The following is a 27,906-nucleotide window of genomic DNA, read 5'->3' on the forward strand; positions in this document are numbered from 1 at the left end:
TTAGGAGGGAAGAGAGGCAGTAAGGACAAGGACAGACACGTGTGTCACTACAGTGACACAAAACCAAGCAAAAGCAAAACTGACAGCCTTAATTTTCTCTATGAAGAGAAACTTTTCCCAGAGAGGAAACAGTCTAGGGGTGTGGTGTAGCAGGAAACTTAAAAAGGGGGACAATGTTCAGAAATAGTCACAGAAGGGAAGATGATGAAGGCGTCGGGCGTGATGAGATGAACAGATGAGGATGCGCCCTGGGATCTGGCCTGGAGAAAGCAGGAAATGAGGGGACTGCACGGTAGAAACGGTAAAGAAGTGGGAGAAAAGGAAAAGGTTTTTGCATGTAGTGCAAAAACCCAAGGAGATGGCAGTCTTCCAATGCCGAAGCCATCAAAAGGGGAAGGAGACAGGAGAACAGCAGCATAAGCAGCTGGCAGAGGCAGCAGAAAGGAAAGAGACAAAGAGACAGAAAGTCCAAGAAAGAGAGAGGAAGAGACAGAGAGACAAAGAGAATGAGACAGAGAGAGGAAGAGACAGACAAGGAGTCGAAGAGAGAGGGGGGAAAGACAGAAAGAGAGAGAGGAAGAGACAGAGAGACAGAAAGTCAAAGAGAGAAGGAAAGAGAGGAAGAGACAAAGGAGTCAGCGAGAAAGAGACAGAAGTAGTAAAGAAAAAACAGTGTACCCTATTCCTTTAAAAGCCAGGGTAAATTTAAAAACTATAATTGATAATTGAAGGTCTTCTCTGTAACCCTGTAACACTCCAATACCACCTTGTTGCCAGTGTAAACAAGGGCGTAGCTGGAAAGCACTGAGGCCACTGACAACCCATAGCCTTCCTATCAAAAATCCTTAACCCCGCAGGTTTCCTAACAGGGGATCTAAATCTCAACTAATTACCATACAAAGGTCCAACTAGAGCTAGGAGGAACTCCTTCAGGACAGGACAATAGATGGTTCCTCCCAGGTGATTAAGGAAAAAAGACACAATGGGTATTCAGTAAGTGATAAGGGAACTCCTGTAGAAGCAGTTAGGAAAACTGCCTAATAATTGGTCTGCTCAAACGTGCCAGCTGTTTGACCTCAGCCAAACCTTAAAGTACTTACAGAATCAGGAAGGAGCCATCTATACCAATTCTAAGTTAATATGGACTGAACGAGATCTTATTAACAGCAAAGAACCCAGGGCGTTCAGTCCATATTAACTTATAAGATAATCCCAAACTTATAAGGTTTTCAAAAAAAGTAAAGTTTGCTAAAAGTTAACAGTGTAACATGTATTATCCTATTACCACGCACTCCCAAAGGATTTCTCAGACAATTTGCAAGAAATAATGAAATCTATCCTTACTCTACAATCCCAAATAGACTCTCTGGCAGCAGTGACACTCCAAAACCGCTGAGGCACAGACCTCCTCACTGCTGAGAAAGGAGGACTGCTGCACCTTCTTAGGGGAAGAGTGTTGTTTTTACACTAACAGGTCAGGGATAGTAAGAAATGCTGCCCAGCGTTTACAGGAAAAGGCTTCTGAAATCAGACAACCCCTTTCAAACTCTTATACCAACCTCTGGAGTTAAGCAACATGGCTTCTCCCCTTTCTAAGTCCCGTGACAACCATCTTGCTATTACTCACCTTCGGGCCCTGTATTTTTAACCTCCTTGTCAAATTTGTTTCCTCTGGAATCGAGGCCATCAAGCTACAGATGGTCTTACAAATGGAACCCCAAATGAGCTCAACTAACAACTTCTACCGAGGACCCCTGAATCGACCCGCTGACCCTTTCACTGGCCTAAAGAGTTCCTCTCTAGAGGACACTATAACTGCAGGGCCCCTTCTTTGCCCCTATCCAGCAGGAAGTAGCTAGAGCAGTCATCACCCAATTCCCAACAGCAGGTGGGGTATCCTGTTTAGAGGGGGGATTGAGAAGTGAAGCCAGCTGGACTTCCTGGGTCGAGTGGGGACTTGGAGAACTTTTCTGTCTAGCTAGAGGATTGTAAATGCACCAATCAGCACTCTGTGTCTAGCTTTAGAATTGTAATTGCACCAATCAGCACTCTGTAAAAACGCATCAATCAGTGCTCTGTGTCTAGCTAAAGGATTGTAAATGCACCAATCAGCACTCTGTAAAAATGCACCAATCAGTGCTCTGTGTCTTGCTAAAGGATTGTAGATGACCAATCAGCATTCTGTAAAAATGCACCAATCACCCCTCTGTAAAATGGTCCATTCGGTGCTCTGTAAAATGGACCAGTCAGCAGGACGTGGGTGGGGCCAAATAAGGGAATAAAAGCTGGCCACCTGAGCCAGCAGTGGCAACTCGGTCGGGTCCCCTTCCACGCTGTGGAAGCTTTGTTCTTTCACTCTTCACAATAAATCTTGCTGCTGCTCATTCTTTGGGTCCACACTACCTTTATGAGCTATAACACTCACTGTGAGGGTCTGTGGCTTCATTCCTGAAGTCAGCGAAACCATGAACCCACTGGCAGGAACAAACAACTCCAGATGCGCCATCTTAACACTCACTGCAAAGGTCTGTGGCTTCACTCCTGAAGTCAGCGAGACCATGAACCCACTGGAAGAAAGAAACTCTGGACACATCTGAACATCTGAAGTAACAAACTCCGGACACACTATCTTTAAGAGCCGTGAGACTCACCGCAAGGGTCCATGGCTTCATTCTTGCAGTCAGTGAGACCAAGAAGCCACCAGAAGGAATAAATTCCAGACACAGAGGAACAGATGTAAAGGGAATGAGGAACTGTTCTCAACCCTGGCCGCATGTAAAAACCACCCGGGGGGCTTTTAAAACAGTATAGATGCCTAGGCCCCACTCACAAAAATACTTCTAAGATTCTGATTCAGTTCCTCTGGGATTGGGCCCAGTCAGGGCATTAAAATGTTCTTGCAGTGATTCTAATCTGCAGCCAATTTGGAGAACCACTAGACTAGGAAGTGTGAGATCTGGGAAGAATAAAATGATGTACACGGAGTTAATTATTTCAGAGGCACATGGAATGCTCTGATTGCATACATCATCTTCCTTGTCCTTCCACACATTCTCAGTACCCTTCCCTCCCTCCAGCAAATTCCTACTACTCGGAAGATTCAGAAAAGATGTCACCTCTTTATGAAGCCTTCTCTTGTCCCTCTGGAGTCTCCTTCTCACAATTCTCACACCTTCATAAATGCATCTCTATTACCGCATCACTCATGCTGTTTTACTTTTACTATTAACCTGTTTAAGTTTCCCACTAGACTGTGACCTCTACCAACCAGCACAGAGACCTAGCACAGAGTAGGCAGTCATAAATGTTTGGAGAATAAATCCTCAAGTAAAACGGGAAAGGCAAGTGTTTCATTAACATCTCAAGAAATGTTGACATAAAATGTCTAGGCAGAATTTCTGACAGTTTCTTATTAAACACTGAAAGGAAACCACTGTTATTAATAGTTAAGTCAACAGGAAATTCATCTTTCCTTTCCTTGAAAAACGCACTGATATCAGAGAAAGGGCGATCAATGATCAGTTAGTTATCTCAGCTGTTACCCCATGTAGCATCTGAGCAAGAGTTAAAATAAAATCCTTTAATATAATGTATAGACCAATTTATCTTGCTCCTCAGTCTCAGCTCAAATAAATTCTTACTCAACTCTACCGTGACTCCCAAAAGAACATGGGCTATTTAGAGTCAAAGGCATATGTTTTGTAACCTAGAGCAGAATGGGGTACTTCCCTGTCAAATATGACTGTTCATCAGTTGCAATCCTATCAGCTCAAAGCTCATTTTTTGATCTGAAAAGCATCAAGCATGTTGTCAAATATGGGGGCATGAGTTAGCAGTTCTTGCATACTTCCTCAGTAAATAAGAAGTTGCAGACTTCTATGATTAGATCCTATGTCTATGTCTTCTTCTAAATTGCAAACGCCTTGAGGAAAGTGACTATTCCACTCATTTTTTTTAAATAACAGCTTCATTGAGATATAATTTATATACTATATCTAGAAAACCCCACAGACTCAGCCCAAAAGCTCTTTCAGCTGATAAACAACTTAAGCAAAGTTTCAGGATACAAAATCAGTGTACAAAAATCACTAGCATTCCTATCCACCAACAACAGCCAAGCAGGGAGCCAAATCAGAAAGGTAATCCCATTCACAATTGCCACAAAAAGAATAAAACACCTAGGAATACAGCTAACCAGGGAGGTGAAAGATCTCTACAATGAGAATTACAAAACACTGCTCAAAGAAATCAAAGAAGACACAAACAAATGGAAAAACTTCCCATGCTCATGGGTAGGAAGAATTAATATAATTAAAATGGGTACACTGTGCAAAGCAATTTACAGATTCAATACTATTCCTATCAAACTATTGACATTCTTCACAGAACTAAAGAAAATTATTTCAAAATTCATATGGAACCGAAAAAGAGTCCAATTAGCCAAGGCAATCCCAAGCAAAAAGAACAAAGCTGAAAGCCTCATGTTACCCAACTTCAAATTATACTACAGGGCTTCAGTACTCAAAACAGCATGGTACTGGCACAAAAACAGGAACACAGACCAATGGGACAGAATAGAGAGCCCAGAAATAAAGCCATACATCTATGACCATCTTATCTTCAACAAAGCTGACAAAAAACAGCAATGGGGAAAAGACTCTTTATTCAATAAATGGTGCTGAAATAACCGGCTAGCCATATGCAAAAGACTGAAGCTGGACCCTTTCCTTATACCGTATACAAAAATCAACTCAAGATGTATTAAAGACTTAAATGTACAACCCCAAACTATAAAAAGCCTGGAAGACAGCCTAAGCAATACCATCCTGGACAAAGGAATGGATAAAGATTTCATGACAAAGACACCAAAAGCGACCAAAACAAATTGACAAGTGGGATCTAATTAAACTTATGAGCTTCTGCACAGCAAAAGAAACTATCAACAAGGTAAACAGACAACCTACAGAATGGGAGAAACTATCTTCAAACTATGCATCTGACAAAGATCAAATATCCAGCACCTATTGAGGGAGGAAATTAAAGAAAGAAAAATAAAATTAAAAAGAGAAAAATAAGTTTTCTATATTAGGGTGACTCATCCCAAAGGCAGTAACAGGCAAAACCTGGACCCAGGTGAAGTCTCAATAATATTATCTAAGAGCCAGAGCTCAAAGGAATGTGCTCTGGAGACTCTCCCAGCACTCACTCAACATAGGGAGAAGAAAACAAATTTTCGTTTCCCCTATGAGTAAACTTATGAGTTTACAGATTCCTGTTTTCTGGTAACTTGAGTATTCTGTTTTTATCTAAGCAGCACAGTGAAGATTATAAGACATGCCTGAGCAGGCCTGGGCTGCAGCCATCTAGGCGCCATAGCGAAGGTTAAGAGATAAGCCTGTGCAAGGCACTAGAGCAAGCCTCCATAACAGCCATCTGGACCGCACAGGAAGAGTCACACGTAATCCTGAGTTACGAACATGTCACAATTTAATTAATTGCCTTTGTTCTGCCTCTGTATCCTTGCTTTCATGCCATTACGATTTGCGCCACTGTAAACTTGTTTCAGGCTAGCTCACCCCCTTTCAGAAGTGTGTCTAAAGTTCAAGTGCTGTCTTTGTTCCTGGCCCAGTTTTTGGATGTTAATCCGCTGGGTCTGAGTGCACGCAATAAAAATCCTCATGTTTCACCGTGATCTCTCCGGTCCTCCTTCACTCCCACAACATTATAAGGAATTTAATTAAACAAATTTACAGGAGAAAAACAAACCCATTAAAAAGTGAGCAAAGGACATGAACAGACACTTCTGAAAAGAAGACATACATTTGGCCAACAAGCATATGAAAAAAAGCTCAATACCACTGATCACTAAAGAATATGCAAATCAAATCAGAATGGCTATTACTAAAAAGTCAAAAAATAACATGTTGGCGAGATTGCGGAGAAAAGGGAACACTTATACACTGTCGGTGGGAGTGTGAAATAGTTCAACTATTGTGCAAAGCAGAGTGGCGATTTCTCAAAAAGTTAAAAGCAGAACTACCATTCGACCCAGTAATCCCGTTACTGGGTATATACCCAGAGGAATATAAATCATTCTATCATAAACACACATGGACATGAAAGTTCACTGCAGCACTATTCACAACAGCAAAGACATGGAATGAACCTAAATGTCCATTAATGACAGACTGGATAAAGAAAATGTGGGCCGGTCATGGTGGCTCGTGCCTGTAATCCTAGCACTTTGGGAGGCTGAGGTGAGTGGATCACCTCAGGTCAGGAGTTCGAGACCAGCCTGGCCAACATGGTGAAACCCTGTCTCCACTAAAAATACAAAAACTAGCTGGGTGTGGTGGCGGATGCCTATAATCCCAGATACTTGGGAGGCTGAGAGGCTGAGGCCAGAGAATCTCTTGAAGCTGGGATGGTGGGGGGTTGGGGTTGGGGTTGGGGGGCAGAGGTGGCACTGAGCCAAGATCGTGCCACTTCACTCCAGCCTGGGCAAAAGAGCGAGACTCCATCTCCAAAAAAAAAAGAAAGAAAGGAAAATGTGGTACATATATACCATGGAATACTATGCAGCCATAAAAAAGTACAAGATAATGTCTTTTGTAGGAACATGGATGGAGCTGGAGATTATTATCCTTAGAAAACTAATGCAGGAACAGAAAACTAATGCAGTAACAGAAAACCAAGTAGCACGTTTTCTCTTATAAGTGGGAGCTAAATGATAAGAACTTACAAACACAAAGGAGGAGACAACAGACACTGGAGTATGGAGTATGGGAGGAGGGAGAGGAGCAGAAAAGATAACTATTGGGTACTGAGCTTAATACCTAGGTGATGAAATAATCTGAACAACAAACCTCCGTGACATGTGTTTACCTATGTAACAAACCTTCACATGTACCCCCAAACCTAAAAGTTAAAAAATTTTTATATCATACACTTATATACCATATTTTAAAGTACACAATTCAGTGCTATTTAGTTTACTCACAGAGTTGTGCATCCATTAATACTATCTAATTCAAGAACATTTTTATCACCCAAAATGAAATCCTGTACCCATTAACAGTCACGCCCCATTCGTCCCTCCCTCCAACCCCTGCAAACACTAATCTACCTTGTTTTTGTGAACTTGGTGATGAAAGACATTTCCTATAAACAGAATCATATAATGAGATCTTTTGTGACTGGCTTCTCTCATTTACTGTATCTTAAAGGTTCATCCATGTTGTAGCATGTATCAGTATTTCATTCCTTTTTATGGCTGGATAATATTTCATTTGGCTATACTACATTTTATTTGTTCATTGGTTAAAGGACATTTGGTTTGTTTTCAGTTTTTAGCTATTGTGAGTTAACATTCATACACAAGTTTCTTTTCTATGGATATGTAAAACTGACCCAATAGTCCTACAGATAGCTTTTTTTGATAAACATAGAAATTGACCCTTCTGGTCTTAAAAGAAATTTATATTTGTTTTATCTGAGATCCTTCCTCAGGAAATGACCTTCAGGTCTCTCCAAAAAAAAAAGTATCAAAGAACGGAAACTCACCAGATCATTGCATCCAGACAATGAGATGGGGGAACCCTCATTCATCCTAATTGCTTCCTTGCTCCTACCTAGATCCTGTTTTGTTACAGTTTGTTACATTTCTTCCCTACTATATAAACCCTTAGTTTTAGTTGGTCAGGGAGATGGATTTGAGACTGAGCTCCTATCTTCTCAGCTGCAGCACCCGATTAAAGCCTTCTTCCTTAGCAATACCCGCCCTCTCAGTGATGTGGGTTTCTGTGCAGTGAGCAGCAGGACCTAGACTGAATCCCTGGTGTTTCAGTAACACGTTTTCTATTGTCTTGGGTGTGTACTCAGGAGTGGAACTGCTGAGTACAGTAACTTGTTTTTGTATGTACACACACACACATTTTTATATTTTTATAAACATATCACATTACATATATATATATATATATATATTTAACATTTTCAGGAACTCCCAGACTGTAGTACAAAGCCACTGTACCATTTTCCATTCCCTCCAACAGTGTATAAGGGTTCTAAATTCTCCACATCCTTGTGAACACTTGTTATTGTCTCTTTTTTATTATAGCCATCCTAGTTGGTGTGAAATGGTATTTCACTGGGGCTATGCTTTTCATTTCCCTTTCATTTTCCAGAATTTCCAGTTCCTTTTATTATAAAGTCTAGCATATAAGAAGACTCAATAAATGTTTTTTGACTCCTTAATTCATTTCCTCATTCATTCATTAAATATTTACCAAGAGCCTACTATGTACCAAGGCCAAGAACACAGCAGTGAACAAAATAAGCAAAAGTGAATGAGGAATGAATAACCAAAATGCCAGTAACAATGAGGGTTAGTTTTTAGCATAAAGGTGGTTCTCTTGTATTCCTGGCAGGTGGATGGGGCCCCCAGTGATTCTGCCATCCCCTCCACGTCTATTCATCATGCTATTTTGAGTGTGATTTATGAAGCTCCAACATCAATTCAAGAGGATCGATTCCTATTCCAGAGGTGGGTATAAGTTCAGATTTAAGAGTGTGACAAGAGCTAATATTACTGCTGTCATTGCTCGCCTGCATGCATGATGGAGAAACATTTATTATAGCCTGGCATGTGTTTCCTCCTTTTCTGTTAAAAGCCTCGCAAATTTTCTTGGGGAATCAGCCTTCCCCTACACCCATTCAATCATTCAACAGATATTTTTTGTGCACTACTCCATGCCAGATATGCTTCTAAGTGCTGAGGATATGGCAGTGAACAAAACCGACGAAGTAAAGATACCTATGGAGCGCACACTCTAGGGATTAGGCCCATGTGTTTCAGGCAGAGATGACTGTACTCCTTATTTCAGGAGGCACACGGCCAAGGCACAGCCAATCACAATAGCAAATCCCCACGGCTCTAGTGGCTGGTTCAAGGAAAAGCGTATGACCCACATGAAGCCAACCATGAGACTTGCCAGAAGGATAAGAGTGGTGCTCTCTTTTCTCTTTTTCTTGAACTAGAAAATGTAAGCCTAGAGCTTCAAGAGGTCACCATGAGGAGATAACCTGCCCCAGCATGACTGTACCAAAGAAAGCGAAGCCAAGAGACAGAGAGAAAGTGTGCAAGCCCTAATGACTGAATCCCTAAAATAAGACATGCCTGAAATATGATACTGCTGGACTTCTCAGGTCGATAGATTTATGTGTTTATTCTGCCTAAGCCACTTGGAGCTAGGTTTTCTCTGTTTTGCAACTAAAAGAGCCCTCGTTAATACATAAAGTATTTTTTATGAAACCTAAGCAAAACCGGATAAGCCAGGATCACTTTAATTTCGTGACTTGCACAGCTTCTCTCGATCCCAGCCACAAAGGCCCCGGCACAGATATAACCAGGCCGACTGGCCCTGTAACTCAGACCACATCCTAATACAAACCTGTGCTGCATCCTGTAGTTAAACCTGGCTTTCCCCCTCCTCCTTTTCGCTTTTTTAAGACCTTTAGCCTTTTGTCAAAGAAAGAGTTTGTGAGTAATGAAAAGAACTTCTCTCTTCAATAACCTGCTGCTCTCCCTTTACTCCCGCGACATGCTTATAAAATTGGAAACTGACAAATGGGCCCAGGGTTGATAAATGGGCCAAAGGAAGTCCAATGTTTGCCCCATGCTTGAATGAAACTTCACATTTGCTTCATTTTTGTTTTTCTGCTATGCAATTTCATTTCCACTGAAGAGTTAATAGTGAAACTTCTACCCTGAGGAACGTCACCGTTTGAACTAGACCACAAAGTATTAAGGAAATGAAATAAACTCTGATTTTTCTTTTCCTTTTATGAGGGAGAGGCTAAATAAAGCTGGCTTCCCGAAACTACTCATGAAAGGAAACCTTCAATGTGACAAAAATGATAAGAACTCTGTGAACAAAAGAGGCAAAAGTTATCCATAAGGCAGCTTGGGTCACCGGGCCAAGGAGATGGCAGGATTTGAACCTCAGAATATTCTAACTAGGCAAGCAATGTCACACTGCTGATGCAGAGTGTCAGATACAGCCAGATCTTACCCACTTGAGGGTTTCTTGTGTCCCATTAAACTTAAATGCCTGAGGACTCACTCTGTTCAATGTTTGAAGTGGAACTGAGATTCAAGACAGATGTATCACATACTTTTTAACAAACTCAATCTTAACGAGCTTGATTTAGACATTCCACAATATATACACATTTCAAAACAACATGTTGTATACAATAAACATACACATGTTTTTGTCGATTATAAAAAATAAGTAAGAAATGTTATTTTCTAAAAAAGAAAATCAGATTTGGCAGAAAATCAGATTACACAAACTCACAATGGCTGAAGGTGGCAGAGGGTCTTACGAGAACACCATGTTAGGGATGAGGAGAGAGGTTCAGGGAAGGCTTCCCACAAAAAGAAGAGCTGGCTGGGCGCAGTGGCTCATGCCTGTAATCCTAGCACTTTGGGAGGCTGAGGCAGGCGGATCACGAGGTCAGAAGATCAAGTCCATCCTGGTTAACACAGTGAAATCCTGTCTCTACTAAAAATACAAAAAATTAGCCAGGCATGGTGGCACACGCCTGTAGTCCCAGCTACTCGGGAGACTGAGGCAGGAGAATCACTTGAACCCGGGAGGCAAAGGTTGCAGTGAGCTGAGATCGCACCACTGCACTCCAGCCTGGGCAACAGAGCTAGACTCCATCTCAAAACAAAAAGAAGAGCTGAGCCGGATCTTGAAGGGTGGAAAGGAGCCCAGCAGTGGACAAGAAAGAAAAAGGCATTCCAGATGGGGGAAAGCTTGCCATTCCCAACATAACACCTGGCAGATGTGATGATCAGTTATTCAGGAAGCACAAGTAGAATGTATATATTCAAGTAAGAATTAAGACCTTTGGAGTAGTCAACTTTGGAAATTATATTCCAAGGACATTTTCTCTGTTCAATTTCTTTTTTACTTTAAGGGACAGGGTCTCACTATGTTGCCCAGGCTGGAGTGCATTCACAGGCACAGTCATCATGCACTACAGCCTCAAATTCCTGGGCTCAAGCGATCCTCCTGCCGCCTCAGATTCCCAAGTAGCTGGAGCTACAGGTATGCACCACCACACCTAGCTCTCTTCCCTGCTCAATTTCTAAGCTGTTTCCATTCTTTAATAAAGCCTCAGTGACTTTCAAAGATAATTTTTTTTAAATAGAGCTCTAGACTTACAGGGAAGCCTGATGATGATCCAGCTTGAGAATATTGGTTTAGGTGAAAAAAAAAGTAGGTGAGCTATAAAGAAATGTCACATATTTTCTTGAGTTACTACTGATAAGCTGGGCCCCAAATCCATTCTGAAAGCGAAAAAATGTTAAACAATAACAGGATCCTTAAAATAGGGTAATTAGTTGATATCATGGGCTAAGGCCTGCTCAGAAGGGACTCCTGAGCTGAATCCTGAAGGGTCAATAGGAATTTCAAAGGCAGACAATGGTATAAATTCTGGTATGTTTGGCAGGGCGTGGTGACTCACACCTATAATCCTAGCACTTTGAGAGGCTGAGGCAGGCAAATCACTTGAGGCCAGGGGTTCAAGACCAGCCTGGCCAACACGGTGAAACCCTGTCTCTACTAAAATTACAAAAATTAGCTGGGCATCATGGCACATGCCTGTAATCCCAGTTACTCAGGAGCCTGAGGCAGGAGCATCGCTTGAACCTGGGAGGCAAAGGTTGCAGTGAACCAAGATTGTGCCACTGTACTCCAGCCTGGGTGTCAGAGCAAGACTCTGTCTCAAAAAAAATTTAAATAAATAAATAAATAAATAAATAAATTCTGGCATGTTTGTTTTTAAAAGATGTCCCAGTAGTCACAGTTCCCTAGAGTTAGAAAAAGGAACTGAAGGCAAACTTTACCCCACTTATTAGTCAAGACCCTCTCTCACCAGTCACCATTTGAATTTTCAAGTGAAAAAATGGCTGGAATAGGATTTTCCACTGAACTAGGAATACCTCTTTCCCTGTAAAATGTGTTATGTCATACCGATGCATGAGAGTAGTAGCTTTTATTTAAAAACCAGGCTAGATAACTGTTTCAGTATCTCTTACATAACCACCAAAGAATAAAGCTGTTTGAGCACCAGCATGAAGAATGAAAACATCAGCATAACAAAATATAGCAAGAACAGGAAATTTCTAGAAGTTATTTGATTAGTCCACCTTCACTTAGAGGAACACACATCATTTTATACACTTGCCAGCTTTATTTTAATGTTTTCATACTAGTGTACCTTGAAGATAAGACTATAATAATAATCTATTCATAACCTATCTCATAAAAATATGATTTTAAAAGTTAAAGGATCCCTAAAGAAATTATTCTCAACATTTAAAATCTATTTTCTAAAGAACATATGTATTTATCTTGATTTTTACAAAATTCATATATCTATTCAATATGTATTGACAAAATATGTATTGACAAAATCCATACCCCCCCCAAATCATCACACTATGATTAGATGGCTTCTAAAAACCAGCTCTAAGACGCTGATTTTCCTGTGTGAACTCAGGTTTGTCATAGTTTTTGGCTGTTTTTTATAAAAGAATATTCGTTGCCTCTCATATAACTCTACTGAGCTTGGTGTTTCTTATGTTTTATTTTAGTTCTTTGTTGAAATATAACATGAAAAATGTCATATAAAGGAGAAAACGGCTTGATTATATTTAATAATAAGTTTAGAATTTAGGGACATTAGTATCTATTTGCCAATGGTTTAAATCTACTTATTTAAAAACTCAGAACTTGCTGAGCAATATGTGCCCTAATAAATATGAAATCTATCCAGATCTATCTGTCACTTGAAGTCCTATATGATGTTTAATATGAAATGTTACTGCAATTGCTTTTTCCTTATTACGTAACTGTGAGGCTAGGGATTAAATCCCACACCACGTTGTGTGTAGACTAGCATCTATCATGAGACCAAAAAAGGGATGTACAATAAAATTAAGGTCGTTTTCCTAAGGCCTGAAATTAATCTGCTGATTAGACCCAAGGAGAATACATTCAGTGTTGGGGGCGGGGGGTGGGGGGGTTCTGTCTAAGCAAACTCTACAAGCTATTAATAAGATGCAGATTGAGAGACTCAACACCAACACCTACTCCTTTGTTCACATTTCAGTAGTACCCAGGCTGTAATGTACAATACTAGATCGTAAAATTTGACAGTTTTAAGCTCCTGTCACAGTCAACTAAAATATTTTTACATTATGATATAAGTATTCATGCAATTATTACACAAACATGGTTAAGTCCAACTAATTCTTCTACTTGATTTTAAAGATTCATTTTTCTATTACATTAGTGAAGAACAATGAAATTAAAAAACATGTTATTTTAGCAAATCATAAGTTTAACATTAAACATTATCTTTTTTTTTAAGTTTTAATATTCAACTGCTTCTCTGCATTGAAATATGAGAAAATGTATCTGACCTGGAAGTACTTCTGACATGGATCACCGGGCGTCAGCAATGGTGCAGGAAATACGTTATAATTTGAAATCTAAAAAAAAGGGATCATTTGAGAAATTAAAACTCCAAATAAAGCATAAAAGAAAGAAAAGCATAGCAGTGAAAATCTCTCCAAAAGCTGTTATATATACCAAACAAATTTTGGCAGATAATGTCCAAATTTTTGTTTGTTTATAGTTGGTCATACCACTTTTGATTGAAACTTGAATTCCTACTTAGCCACATTTCCTACAACCATTTATTGAGGATGTTTTTCATGGTAGGCCTAACCTACCTTTCTGTCTCAAGTTTCCAATGCTTTTTCTCATGACACACACACACACATACAATTCAGCACCACTAAAGAAAAAAAAATTGGTACATTTTGCCACGTAAAAATTAAAACCATCTGTTTAGAAAAAAGTGACTATAAACACGATAAAAGCAAAAAACAGACTGAAGAAAAAATTACCACCACAGATGACATAAAAGGGTTAATTTCCTTTATATAGAAAGAGTCCCTTGAAACCATTAAGAAAAATATGAACAAGTCTGTAGGAGAATAAGAAAAGAAACAAGTCCCAAGAGAAACACAAATGTTGAATAAACATAAATCACTAGCTTCACTCAAAACTTAAGAAAATACCAATTTAAATAACAATGTCTAACTGGATTTCCTATATCAGACTGGAAAGATTAATAAGCCAGATAATACCACAATCTAAGGAACAGGACACTGGAAACAGGTAGTTTCAAACCTTGCTGGTGAGAATAAAAGCTGGCAAAATTCTTTGGAGAGCCATTTACAAATATCTGAGCAAGTTTTGAATGCATGGATCCCACTGCTCGGAAATTCCACTTCTGATAATTTATTTCACAGACAAGCTAATGTGGATTCTATTCTTCTGAAGTCAAAAGACCAGTAACCACCTAGATGTTCTTCAGTGCACAGCTGGTTCATTAGATGATAATACATCCATACAATGAAGTACCATGCTGCCCTTAGGAAAAATGAAGTGGATCTACAAGAGCCTATATAAAAGGGGTTGTTGGTTTTTTGTTTTTTTTTTTTTTGCAACGGAGTCTGGCTCTGTCACCCAGGCTGGAGGGCAACAGCACAATCTCGGTTCACTGCAACTTCCACCTCCCGGGTTGAAGCTATTCTCCTGCCTCAGCCTCCTGAGTAGTTGGGATTACAGGCACGCATCACCACGCCTAGCTAATTTTTGTATTTTTAGTAGAAACGGGGTTTCACCATGTTGACCAGGTTGGTCTTGAACTCCTGACCTCAAGTGATCCGCCCACCTTGGCCTCCCAAAGTGCTGGGATTACAGGCGTGAGTCACCACGCCTGGCCAAAAAGGGTTTTAAGATGCATCACCAAGAGGTGAATAATATGCATAGCAAAGCATGATCTAATTTGAGTAACATTTTTAAAAAGCGTACACATAAATACATGTGCACACACACCTAGGTGTATACTCACATGCAGCTGCATTTACATGGAAAATTTCTTAAAGGAATGGAAAGATCTAGAAACATTGCTAAGCTGCCAGTTTACCAAAATAATACATAATAAGGAAAACTGAAAATAGACCTTGTTTTCAATGAGTTGCTATCAGGAATGTCACTCAGAATGATAATATGTTATATTAAATCAAATACAGATACTGTATGATTCTATTTATATGAATTACAAAAACAGGAAAAACAGATTGATATCAGGATGATTGGGGGTGGGGTAGGGAAGAAACAAGAGGGTGGCTTGTAGGACACTGGGAATGTCATGTTTTTTTAATCGAGATGCGGAAATTCATGAGGCTGTACTCTTACGTGCACATTTCTGTATGCATATTACACCTCGATGAAAAGTTAAAAGAAAAAAATCAAACGCTAGAGGTTTTCTAAAGCACAACTTAAATAGAAAAAGCTTTATATTTGCAAAAACTCTAAATTCTAATCTAACCTTTCCAAACTAGCAACCTTTAATGGGCATCACTTCCAACTTTATGATTCTGATAATGACCTGACAACCTGGTCTACTGAGCCAAGATACATTGTTAATTATATTTTCACAAACTGTGGGTAAGGCTCATTACTCTGGTGTAATTAAAAGGGTGGGTTTATTCTAAACTGTCCTGAAACAGCAAGTGATGCCTCCTCTTGTGCTCCTCTGTCTTTGCCCTGTAACTTTCTGCTCAGTTCCTTAAACATATTTCACAATTCCATTTTCCTTTTCTTACGTTGTAGTTTTTGTCTTCAGTGCACCTTAAATGCTATGCAGAGAAAGAGATGAAGTAATAGATACTCAAGAAAATGAATACCAGTAGAGAGAAAGTCAAAAAAGGCATACTAGCGTGAGCATTCTGAAAAGGCTTGAACAAAAACTAAGAATCTGCATACAGTTGGCCCTCCGTATCCTCGGGTTCTACATCCATGGATTCAACCAAGTGAGGATCAGAAAGTTAGGCCTGTGATGGTTGCATCTGTACTGAATATGTACAGACTTTTTTTTCCTTGTCATTATTCCTTAAACAATACACTACAGCAAAACTATTTACATAGCATTTATATTGTATTAAGTATCATCAGTAATCTAGAGTTGATTTAAGGTATACGGAAGGGGCAGGTACAGCAGCCCGTGCACACTGGGAGACGGAGGTGGGAGGACCACCTGAGCCCAAGAGTTTGAGACCAGCCTGGGCAACACAGCGAGACCCTGTCTCTGCAAAACATACTAAAATTAGCTGGGTGGGGTGGCACACACTTGTATCCCAGTTACTCAGGAGGCTGAGGTGGGAGGATCACTTGAGCCCAGGAGGTTAAGGCTTGCAGTGAGCTATGATTGCACCACTGCATTCCAGCCTGGACAACAGAGTGACACCCTATCTCTAAAAAAAATTAAAAAATAAAAAGTATACAGGAGGATGCTGCATAGATTCTATGCAAATACTACACCACTTTATTTAAGGGGCTTGAGCATCCCCAGATTTTGTTATCTGAAGGGAGTCTTGGAATCAATTCCCCTCAAATACCGAGGGATGACTGTCCTTAGTGTATATAATCCTTAAAATAAATATTCCTGTTTCCCTGACCAAACTCCAACTTCTATAAAGTTAAGAATTAGACATTCTGCTAATGACTTCATATTATAAATAGCTCAGAGTTATTATCTGAGCCATATTTACTCCATACCTGCCATGTGTCATGCATTATGCTAGGAGCAGGGGATACTTTAGTGAGTAAAAACACATTTACCCTCTTGTGGAACTTACAGCCTAGTTGTTGGGGAGATGGATATTAATCACAAAGTTACTCACATCATAAATAAGTTCTGGAGGAAAATAACTTAGGTATAAGAGAAAATGCAACAAAAAAACCACAGGCCAGACTGGAGAGTCAGGAAATGCTTGCCTGAGAAAGTCAAATTTAAGGTGCAATTTGAGGACCAACTAGGATTTAGGTAGATAAACATTTATTAAACACCTAGAATGTGCAAGGCATTTCCTGGCCCTGGGGATGAGGTACAAATATGCAGAACTTTTTCGCATAGGCACTTATATCCTTGATGAATGAATCTCATCTAATTAAAACAGTTTCTGAGAGGAACTTAGGGGCATGGACTAATTCTACATAAACAATAACCTGAGAAGATATCAAAGCAGCACTTGGAAAATAGGAAAACACTATACAAATGATGGCTTTTAAGAACAATATACAGCTGTGCTGTCCAATACAGTCCCTATCTACTAGTACCTAGAAGCTATTGAATACTTAAAAGGTAGCGCAACCGACAACTGAATTTATTTAACTACAATTAATTTAAATACAGATTTATAAGTTGATATTTGACTCTTACTGGAAAACATTTAAGTAGGTTTGGAACTTCCTAGGTAGGTGAGTCTGCTTCCTCAACTCTAAATTTTATGAAATTTAAATACAGATCAAGTATTTCCAATGAATATTGCATCCAAATTGATTGCTGTGAGTGTAAAATGCACGCTGATTGTGAATACTTGGTGTGGAAAAAATGTAAAATGTCTAATAATTTTTAAATATTGATTGCATGTTGAAACGATAATATTTTGGTTATATTAGGTTAAATAAAACATGTTAAAAATAATTTCACCTTTTTAAAAAACGTGGTACTAGAAAATTTTAAATTACTTAATGTGGCTTGCATTCTATTTCTACTGGCGAAGCCCTGATCTAGAGAATGTAGACAAATTCAGAACTTTACCCTAGGCTGGGTGCGATGGCTCATGCCTGTAACCCCAGTACTTTGGGAGGCTGAGGCGGGTAGATTACAAGGTTAAGAGTTCAAGACCAGCCTGGCCAACATGTGAAACCCCATCTCTACAAAAAATACAAAAATTAGCCAGTGTGCTGCACGCGCCTGTAATTCCAGCTGCTCAGGAGGCTGAGGCAGGAGAATTGCTTGAACCCGGGAGGTAGAGGTTGCAGTGAGCCGAGATCGCACCACTGCACTCCAGCCTGGGTGACAGAGCAGGACTCCGTCTAAAAAAAAAAACCAAAAAAACAAAAAAACTTTACCCTAATCAAAATATTATGTACTTTTCCATAAAAGCAAAGACTGGTGGAAATGCTACCTCAGCTGTAATGCTAGAGATTTTGTCAGCATTGACAGGAGAGTCCTTGTTTCCATAAAAATGACATGCTGAGTTTAGAGTTGTTGGGGACAAATGGCAGGCCACTACAAGTTCTGCACTGAGAATACAGTTGTGATTTTGCAGCAAAGCATAAAGCTACTTAAGTGAAACAGTCTAGCAACAATAGTTTCCTTCTAGCAGTGTTTCCACGTGTCCCGTTAATGAAAATTCTTAATGCTGATATGCCTTATGATGATGCTACTAGGGATCAATAAATATCCAACAGGACCAGAGAGAGTTTGCAACCCCAAATCACAAAAGCACCATTAAGCAAACAGATAGATAAATAAATAAATAAAATGCCCTCTTGTCATTTGATTCAGTAAAAGATGCTATGTACCTTTAAATAATTCTAAAGAGGAATGAAAGATTTAAATAAAAATCAGACAAACAATTCCATTTTACCTATGTTCCCCAAATACTGCCAAACAAGCCTGACCAATTCCTCCTTCTCAATGTGCCTAGCTCTTTGTCCAACCCATTTTTAAAACAGTTCTGCACAGTCCCATACTCCTCCCCTGACAGCCAGTCTAACTCCTCCCCATACGTTGTCCTGGATCTATCGCAGATCTACAATGCCAGATAAACACTGCTCTGGTCACAATCACCACCTTATCTAAAATCTCCAGAATTAAGTTCTTTCAACCACTGACAATCTAAGGCCCAACTGATTCTAGAATCTCTCATTTATCCTCTTTACCTTCAAATAGCTACTTCCCTAGAAACTCAATGCAATAGTATAAAACCCAATACTCCCTTTCTATAACAAATAGCTTATAATAACCCCTTTATTATCCTAAAGTGATATTCACAGATAATATAACCTATCTGAACTCATAAATTCCAGAAAAGGGGGAAAAAAAGGAAGGAAACATTTCAGTAAGCAAATTCTCAGGTATGACTATTCCAGCAGTCATAATAAACAGGTATCAGATGCTCACCTATGTGTAGAACCATTGTTAGTGCAATAGCTATAAATGCAAACTGAAAGAGGTATGTGTTGTACTGACAACTCAGACATGATTTGCACTGCTGCCAATAATATAACATCAATTGCAAAATGCTGAACAACTCTTTGGAATATTCCAAAAAATATTAAATACATTTGTCTTTAAATGAGAAGGAGTTTTCATTTCTGGAATACATAGTGCATATTAAAACCATGTTTAGAATTTCCAGGGTCAGATAATTATACAAAAATGTTATTTAACTACACGAATATTTGCTAGGGTATTTAAAAGCTTTGCAGAATAAGACAATCTTTGTTGTACAGGGTAGTCCTAAGGATTGCAAGACATTTATCATCCCTGGTCTCCAACCGAAAAATTCAAGTAGTGGACCCCTTCCACACTCACCTAGTGGGAGTTCTAGCCACCCCCAAACCCCAACTTTGAAAATTATGACCTTGGCCCAGAGTTATCTCTTCCTTTTAACTCATTTGATACTTAAATCCTGTATGATCTTGAACCAATACTTAATGTCTGGAAGCCTATTCAACTGTCTTGTTGGACTGTAAATTGTGGTTACCATCAATCTGACAGTTACTATGACAACAGAATGGGGTATCACAGGCTGCTTGTTTTGCTTAGTGTCTAGCACATCTTAAGCATTCAATAAGTGCTAATTAAGGCCAGATGCAGTGGTCCACACTTGTAAATCCCAGCACTTTCAGAGGCCTAAGCAGGCGGATTGCTTGAGGCCAAGAATTCAAGACCAGCCTGGGCTACATAGTGAGACCCTCATCTCCACAAAAAACTTAAAAATTAACCGGGCATGGTGGCACATGCCTGTAGTCCTAGTTACTTGGGAGGCTGAAGCAAGAGGATTGGTTGAGCCCAGGAGTTCAATGCTGCAGTGAGTTGCGAGACAAGTTGTGAGACCTTGTCTCAAAAAAAAAAAAAAAAAAAAAAAAAACTCACTGCTATTATTGCTGTTGTTATTTTTTTCTCACCCATACTTGTTTCCTCAACTAGGCTGTAAGCTTTCTGGACCAAAAAGCAGTGTCCTGGAGATCTTTGTATACCTGGCATAAGTAAGTACCCAATAAATTTTGGTAGTTCGCATCTTCTCTATTCTTTCTCTGCCCTATCCTGATTTCTTGTGAAAACGTTCGCAAATAGTAGGCTGAGTCCAAGAATGGAGCTAAAAACTATAATTATATAGAAAATTGTCTTTCTGACATTAGTGAAATCATCATTGTAACCTGCCAAGCAGAGGAAGGGCTGTCAAAAAAAACTGTCGGCAGATGCTTGCTCTCGAAAATCTACAGGATTATTTTAGTGATGAATACTTTTAAAGTAGATATTGCATTTCAGGATTAGATCTATCTACAAAAACATACCGATTCCCTCTTACTTTAAGGTTTTAAACATTTTCCCCCGGAGAACTAAGCCTTATTTCCAGATCTATAAAGCGAAGTACTTCTATCAGATGACTCGGGTCCTTCCAGTACTAACGCTATATAAGATTTATTGAATGCTTATTATGTGCCAGGCATTGTGCTAAGTAGGTACTTTTTCAGGATTATCTCACTGATCACCTCCAGCAACCCTATGAAAAAGACATGGTTATTATGTCAGCTTTACAGATTAAGAAACTGAAGCACAGAGGGTTATGTAACATGCCAAAGATCCCACCAGAGGCAAGTGATGGAGCTGGTACCAGCTGTTCACCTCTAAAAAAGAGGCTCAAAATTGCTACACCATGTTTTTTGGAACTCTTCTCTCAAAGTTGACTCAAATAGCCTAAATGAATTAATGCCACAAGACAATTCTCACCACATTATTAGGGTTCTTTTGAAGTTTGTGTCCAACATCCTCATATACATGGCAACTAAAAACAAAGGGGCCTCTCAACTGCTGGCAGGCAAAACCTGAGTCCTCTTGTTGCTTGCAGCTGAGAAAAGCAAAATAAAGCATATTTGAGAACATCTGCGAATTTTTTATTTTTTATTTTTTTTAGACAGAGTCTCGCTCTGTCGCCCAGGCTGGAGTGCAGTGTCGCAATCTCGGCTCACTGCAAGCTCCACCTCCCGAGTTCACCCCATTCTCCTGCCTCAGCCTCTTGAGTAGCTGGGGACTACAGGCGCCCACCACCACGCCCGGCTAATTTTTTGTATTTTTAGTAGAGACAGGGCTTCACCGTGATAGCCAGGATGGTCTCGATCTCCTGACCTTGTGATTCCCCCACCTTGGCCTCCCAAAGTGCTGGGATTACAGGTGTGAGCCACCACGCCCGGCTACATGTGTGAAATTTTAACTCACTCTGGGGGTGGGTTTTAAAGTCAGAAAATAAAGCAAAATCCAACAACAGTCGATTACTTTAAAAAAAAAATCCTTTAAATTGCCTGCTTAGTACAATACACGCAGTTTCAGTTAAACAAGTAAAATGTGTATAGTCTTGTAATGCACGCATAATGAAGAGTATTTAGTAAGTATATGTAATGCAAAATTTTATTCCAATATTTTTATTTCTGCACAGAAGTGTACACACTGAATTGGCATATAACATTGTACTCTATGGGAATAAACTTGAATTTCTTACATTTTTGGAACATTAACCATTACTGGTAATAATTTTTTTGCCATTCACATAGCTGGTCACTGCACACCTGCTGTTAAAAATCACAGCTTTGAGAGATCCTTAATTTACCACTTATATAGTCTAAAACAGAGAGAAAAAAGTTGTGGCAATAAAGGTCCAAGAACTAATCCTATCACCAATTTCTTTATCTTTCGCAAAAATACTTAAGGACATTGATTTATAATCCTAGCTCTTTATCTTACTCCGTTCTGTGTTCTCCAAGTGAGATTTCAAAACCAGTTCCAAGAACACTATCAAACAAAGAAAAATATGCACAGACAGAAAAAAAAGCCTATTTTCTGAAATGTATCCCAGGGGAAAACACCAACAACTGGAAAAGAAATATTTTCAAGATATAACATTAAATGTAGATTTTTCCATTTAAGAGTTATCTTTATTAACACCTAATCAGAAATTTTTTCAATGAAGCAAAAGCTTTATGCTTCCCCCACAAATATACCTGATCTCCAACTTTCTTTTTTTTATTTTTTTGAGACAGTCTCACTCTGTCACTCAGGCTGGAGTACACTGGCGTGATCTCAGCTCACTGCAGCCTCCACCTCCTGCATTCAACCGATTCTCCTGCCTCAGCCTCCTGAGTAGCTGGGACTACAGGTGCGTGCCACCATGCCTGGCTAAATTTTGTATTTTTAGTAGAGATGGGGTTTCACCATGTTGGCCAGGATGGTCTTGAGCTCCTGATCTCATGATCTGCTTGCCTCAGCCTCCCAAAGTGCTAGGATTACAGGCGTGAGCCACCGTCCCCGGCCTGATCCCCAACTTTCATATTCCAAAGGCATTAACATCTGCAGTTTAGAAATAACTGCAATGTTTAAAGCTTCTAAGATGTGCCAATTTAAAATATACTATTGGACAACTATAGAGGACTAAGTTAATGATCCCAATCAACAGCGTCTCTGCATCCTTGCCCTCTGCTCTGTAACCCTGCAATCCCTTTCCCCTGGTTCTGGTCTCAGCTGTGTTGTTTTGGCCAACTGGATGTTAGCAAATGGGATGACACAGAAGCTCAGAATGTATGGACCCATTTCTGCTCCCCTGAAAAAGACAGGATCTGTGCTACTGCCATAAGAACATGCCTAGGCCTGTTGGAAGGGTGTTGGGAGGCTTGGGTAGGATGGCTGAATCTTTTTGGTCCAAGGCCATTTTTGACCACCCTAAGCCAGACAACCATCAAATACATGAAAGAACACTGCAAAGATCAGCAGATCTGTCTACTACCCCTGCAGCTGACTGTAGCCACATGAGTGAGCTCAGCAGAGACTATGAGAAGAACCACTCAGCCATCCCAAAAATACTAATGGCTATTGTTTAAGCCACTGAATTTTGGGGTGGTTCATTATGCAGCATTAATTGTGGCAATACATAAATGATACACTAGTTATACCCACAACAACCAAATGAGATTGTAGAAGAGCTGTGGGATGAAACCTAAATTGATCCAAGAAAGGTATAATGCTATGTGAGGATCCTGCGGGGGGAATCTGTTTTTTATTTTTTTCTTTGAGGTTTATGTTCTCCCTAGGTTACACAGGGCTGTCTTGAAGAATACAGGCTGCATCTTTAGTCTCTACTGCTAACTGTTCATTCACAGCACATCAGCATTTATACTTTGCATATTAGAATATGCTGTGACAAAGCAAATTTTAGGTATTTATCATAAGGACAAATAAGCAGCATTATTTCTATTAGAAAAAAATCAAAAACAAGTTAAATGTCCATCATTAGGAAACTGATTAAATAAAGGATCACATCCTACAATGGAATACTATGCATCACTTAAAAGTGAGGATGCTTCTATATTTAACTGCACAGAAAGATATTTACTAAATAACACTAAATGAAAAAAACTAACTGTAAAACAGTATGATGAGTATATAGGTATTCCCTACACAATGCATTCAATTTTTCTGTTTGAAACTTCTCATAATAAAAGTTGGGAGAAAGGCAGTACGTATAGTGTCATTCTTTCATAAAAATATTTTAAAATCTTTTTATGGTAAAATAAAACACAGATGAAGAAAACCACACAAAACAAATAGCTTACTATAAAGAAAACACTCATAACTACCATCTTAATCAAAACACAGCTTTTGCTTGTTACCCTAGAAGGCCCTCCATGCCCTTCCCTTCCTCCAAAGTAAACAAACTCTTGAATTTATGGTAATCAGTTCCTGGCATTTCTTTATGATTCTGTTACCCGAGTGTACAATCCTAGTCAGCATAAGTGTTGTCTATTTTTAAAATTTTGATGTCTTTTAAGTTATATTCAATCTATATCGCCTCTATCCTTTTCTTTTCCTTACAATTTATTTGTTAAAGAGTCTGGGCTGTGAGTTATGGAGTTTCCACAGCATGAATTTTGGTGGTGCATGTTTAACTCGTTTCTCCAACCTCTGAATTTCCTGCAAATTGGAGCTAGATTCAGAGGCTTGAACAGATTGAAATTCAGTCTGTGGTGGTATGATCTTTCATTAGGAAGCACATGGTATCTGGTTTTCATTCATTTCTAATGTTAGCAGCCATTGTTATTCAATGTCTAAATCCACTAAATCCACAGGGGTTGGAAAATAGTGACATTCCAATTATTTAATTTCATTTTCATCTACTGGGTGGAAAAATTTTAGAAGATGCTTTCCTTCATCTACAACTTGGTTTTCCAGTGGTACAGTTCATGTAAGAAAGAAGCTGATTCTTTCCTAACTACTTTCAAGATGATGAAATGGTGCTCCATTAACTTTTCATACTGCAGAACCAATAATTTTTTTTTCATATCATAACCTCATGGATTTAAACATATTTGCAATTTTATTTTTGGCCAGTAGGCGCCTCTTCAAGTTGGCTCCTAAGTCATTTTGACATGCCCTAATAATCTTTGATAGCTCCCTTGTTACCTATTTATTATCTTGAGATGTCCCAAGCTCATCTTACATCTTTCCAGTTATTTTTGTTGTTTGAAGCTCACTCTGTAGAAGGTTCCTTAGGAGGAGCTCATGAGGAGCAATATTTCCTCCACTGATTTTTTTGCATGTTCATAAGTTTGTGTTCTTTATGTCTGAAGGTCAATTTTGTTAAATATAAAAATATTGGCTCACATTTTCTTTCCTTTGAATACCTTAGATATGGCTTTTCTTTCAGCGTAAGAGTTTCTGTCAAAAAGTCTAAGAACAATCTAATTCTCTATTACTGTTTTTCCCTTTTTTGTCTAGATGCCCAAAGGACTTTTTCTTTTTCTTTCTTCTTTTTAACCCAATAGTTTTATTAGAATATCTTGGTATGGGTTGTTCTAAGGTGATATTCTAAAATACATGATTTTTTCTTTCAAAATGTAGTTTCAATTTTTTTCCAGAAAACTCGTCTTAAAATGTATCATTTGCACCATCCCTTTGCTTTATTTTTCTCCTCTCCTATTACCTGTATGTTGGATCTGCTTTCTGTATCTTCATTATTTGTCAACTTTTCCCAAATTTTACTTCTTTCTTCATTTCCTTTGGATTTTTAACTTTTTCCTCCTTTTCACCTTCTATTTCTCTTAGGTCAATATTTGTAGTATTTAGTTGATTTTGTGCTCCTTCCAATTTAGAATTTATTTCCAAGATTATTTTTTAAAATTTCTAATTCTTTCTTGAGTTCTGTCTCCTTGTTTCTGAGTTCTGCTAATTCAGACTTACACTGTTCTTTCATCTCCTGTATAATTTTGTAATAATCTCTTTTAATTATTTTGAATAGAATATTATGGTTTTAATCATTTTTGTTTTGTTTTGTTTTGTTTTGCTTTTTGAGACAGAGTCTCGCTCTGTCGCCCAGGCTGGAGTGCAGTGGCATGATCTCAGCTCACTGCAAGCTCCGCCTCCCGTGTTCACGCCATTCTCCTGCCTCAGCCTACCAAGTAGCTGGGACTACAGGCACCCACCACCAAGCCCGGCTAATTTTTTGTATTTTTAGTAGAGACGGGGTTTCACCGTGTTAGCCAGGATGGCCTCGATCTCCTGACCTCGTGATCCACCCGCCTCAGCCTCCCAAAGTGCTGGGATTACAGGCGTGAGCCACCGTGCCAGGCGGTCTTAATCATTTTTAATTGAGCATGTCTTCTGGTATGTTTTCATTGTCAGTAGGGATTTTACTCTATTTCTTTCTTAAAAAATAGTTTGTATGGGATTTAACTTTGTTAGTGTTCTGTACTTTTATAAAATTTCATATTTATATAATTTCTATAATTTATTTAATGTCTTTCTCTCGCTCCCTGTGTGAGGACAGAGACTATGTTTCATTCATTAGTATATTCCTAGTGCCTGGCACATAGCAGATGTTCAAGAAATCACTGCTAAAGGAATGAATAGAAGAGTTCATCAAAATGTTCATAGTGGTAATCTCTGGGTGACAGGATTTAGAAAATGGCCTTCTGATGTTTTATAAGTTGCTATTTTTCTAAGTTTTTTTTTATAATGAGCATGAAATATTTTTATATTCAGAGACAAAGATTTTTAATTTGAAAAAAAAAAAAGATTCGTACATGAAGCTGGGTATACAGATACCATATATCTTTAAAAAAACAATAAAGAAGTGCCCTCTCCCTCACATACGTTTTCTATTCGTAAATGAAAACTCTGGGGTAAAAGAAGGTGACAAAGCTGAGTTTTACTAAGAAAGACTAGGTTTAGAGTTTGTGAAAAGGACGACAGCAACCACCCATCTGCTTTCCATGCTATATTTGACAGATTTTACTCTACAGCTCAGAAAACATGTTAATAGGACTTCTTGTAGTGAGAGGAAGGAATTTAAAAAGCAAAGAATCCTGTTGTGATAGTTTGGCACTATATGGAAAATGGCTCACAGAGCCTGCAATTCATGGAACAAAGATAACATCTCTTCGTAAAATCTACACTGCAAGGTATCTCAAATATACAACCAAGAGATGCCAGTGACAGTGACTTAAAATCACCAAACAAAATGATCCCAAACAAGAATGAGATGAAGCCTTAATATGCTTAACTGAGACTTCAAAGACCTATTAGAGAAAACATAAGAGATGAAATGCCTCATAAAGCAGATGGTCTTCTCCAGTTTAAAAAAAAAAAATCAAGATAACTAAAGGCAACTAAGGAGCAAGGATCTTGCTAAATGGGCCAAGGAAGATTTTTTTCCTCTGAAGTAGAATCCATGATTTTTTTTAAAAGATTTCACGGTTCCCCATGAGGCTGACACAGGTCATTTGGTAAGGTCTACATCAGCAAGGGAAGCCGTCCCAAGGGCAGCTGCCTCCCAGGCAGCATGCAACACCCTGGTAGGCTCTATTCACAGGGGTGGGAAGGAAGGCTGAGGGGTAACATGGCCTTAATGAAAGAGCACTGGAGTGGGGAGTCAGGACACATGGGATCTGTGTTCTTGATCTGTGATTCTGAGGAACTTGGTTCAATTTTGTTATCTGTTAATTTTTCTTAGAGAAACTCATCATTCATTCCCCTTAGCCTGCCTTGGTAGTGAGAACAGTTGAGATGAAGAGGAAAATCTCTGTATAGCACAGGACAGAACTGCAAAATTGTTGGTTTATAATGTAATTTTGTTTAAATAGCTCCATTGCTAGATATAAAGGTCCCATTGTGCAGCAAATTAAAAATTGGAGTAAGGGGAATGAGGTATTCTGAACTCAGTAGAAGATGAAAAAATTTCTGTTCTCCTCCAACTGTAAGATACTCGATACTCCATTTCTGTTCTCCTATAAGGTCTAAGGTGCTTTTTGAGAGAAAAGAGAGGCAGATAAAAAGTATCTCAAAGGAAACTCAAAGATTCTATGCCAGAGACTGTTAACTGAAACAGGGACAGGAGGTACAAGTCTTTTATTGTCATAGTCAGGATTTATACAGAAAGGGTACTGCCCCCAAATATTGCCACTTGTGGCCTGCCTATGGGGCCTAACCAAAGCCCACAGGGAATGGACCCCAGCTATCAAGTATCTAACATTCGTTGAGGGCTTCCTTTGGGCTAAATACAAAGAGTGTTCATGATCCCTTTCATTTCTCACATAAATCCTAGAATGTTGGCACCATGATGCTCCTCGTTTCACACAGCAAGGACACCAAGCTGTAGCAAGGTTAACAAACTTGCATAACATTGGG

General features: G+C 39.1%; 1 protein-coding gene across 45 annotated transcripts in view; it reads right to left on the reverse strand.

Annotated features, from left to right (window-relative positions):
- Positions 1–27,906, reverse strand: part of APBB2 (amyloid beta precursor protein binding family B member 2) — a 398,003-nt gene that overhangs the window by 205,475 nt on the left and 164,622 nt on the right. For 44 of the 45 annotated variants that reach the window (XM_063664510.1, XM_054486425.2, XM_063664494.1 and 41 more), the window contains one exon: positions 13,505–13,573. In XM_063664510.1, coding sequence (XP_063520580.1) covers positions 13,505–13,523 — 19 coding nt within the window. In that variant the 5' untranslated portion in view covers positions 13,524–13,573. Of the gene's footprint in view, positions 1–13,504; positions 13,574–20,967; positions 21,081–27,906 lie in introns of those variants that run through there. The other variant, XM_063664496.1, reaches the window with a different exon arrangement.

The sequence above is a fragment of the Pongo pygmaeus genome, chromosome 3 (genome assembly GCF_028885625.2).
Source record: "Pongo pygmaeus isolate AG05252 chromosome 3, NHGRI_mPonPyg2-v2.0_pri, whole genome shotgun sequence".
NCBI lineage: Eukaryota > Metazoa > Chordata > Mammalia > Primates > Hominidae > Pongo > Pongo pygmaeus.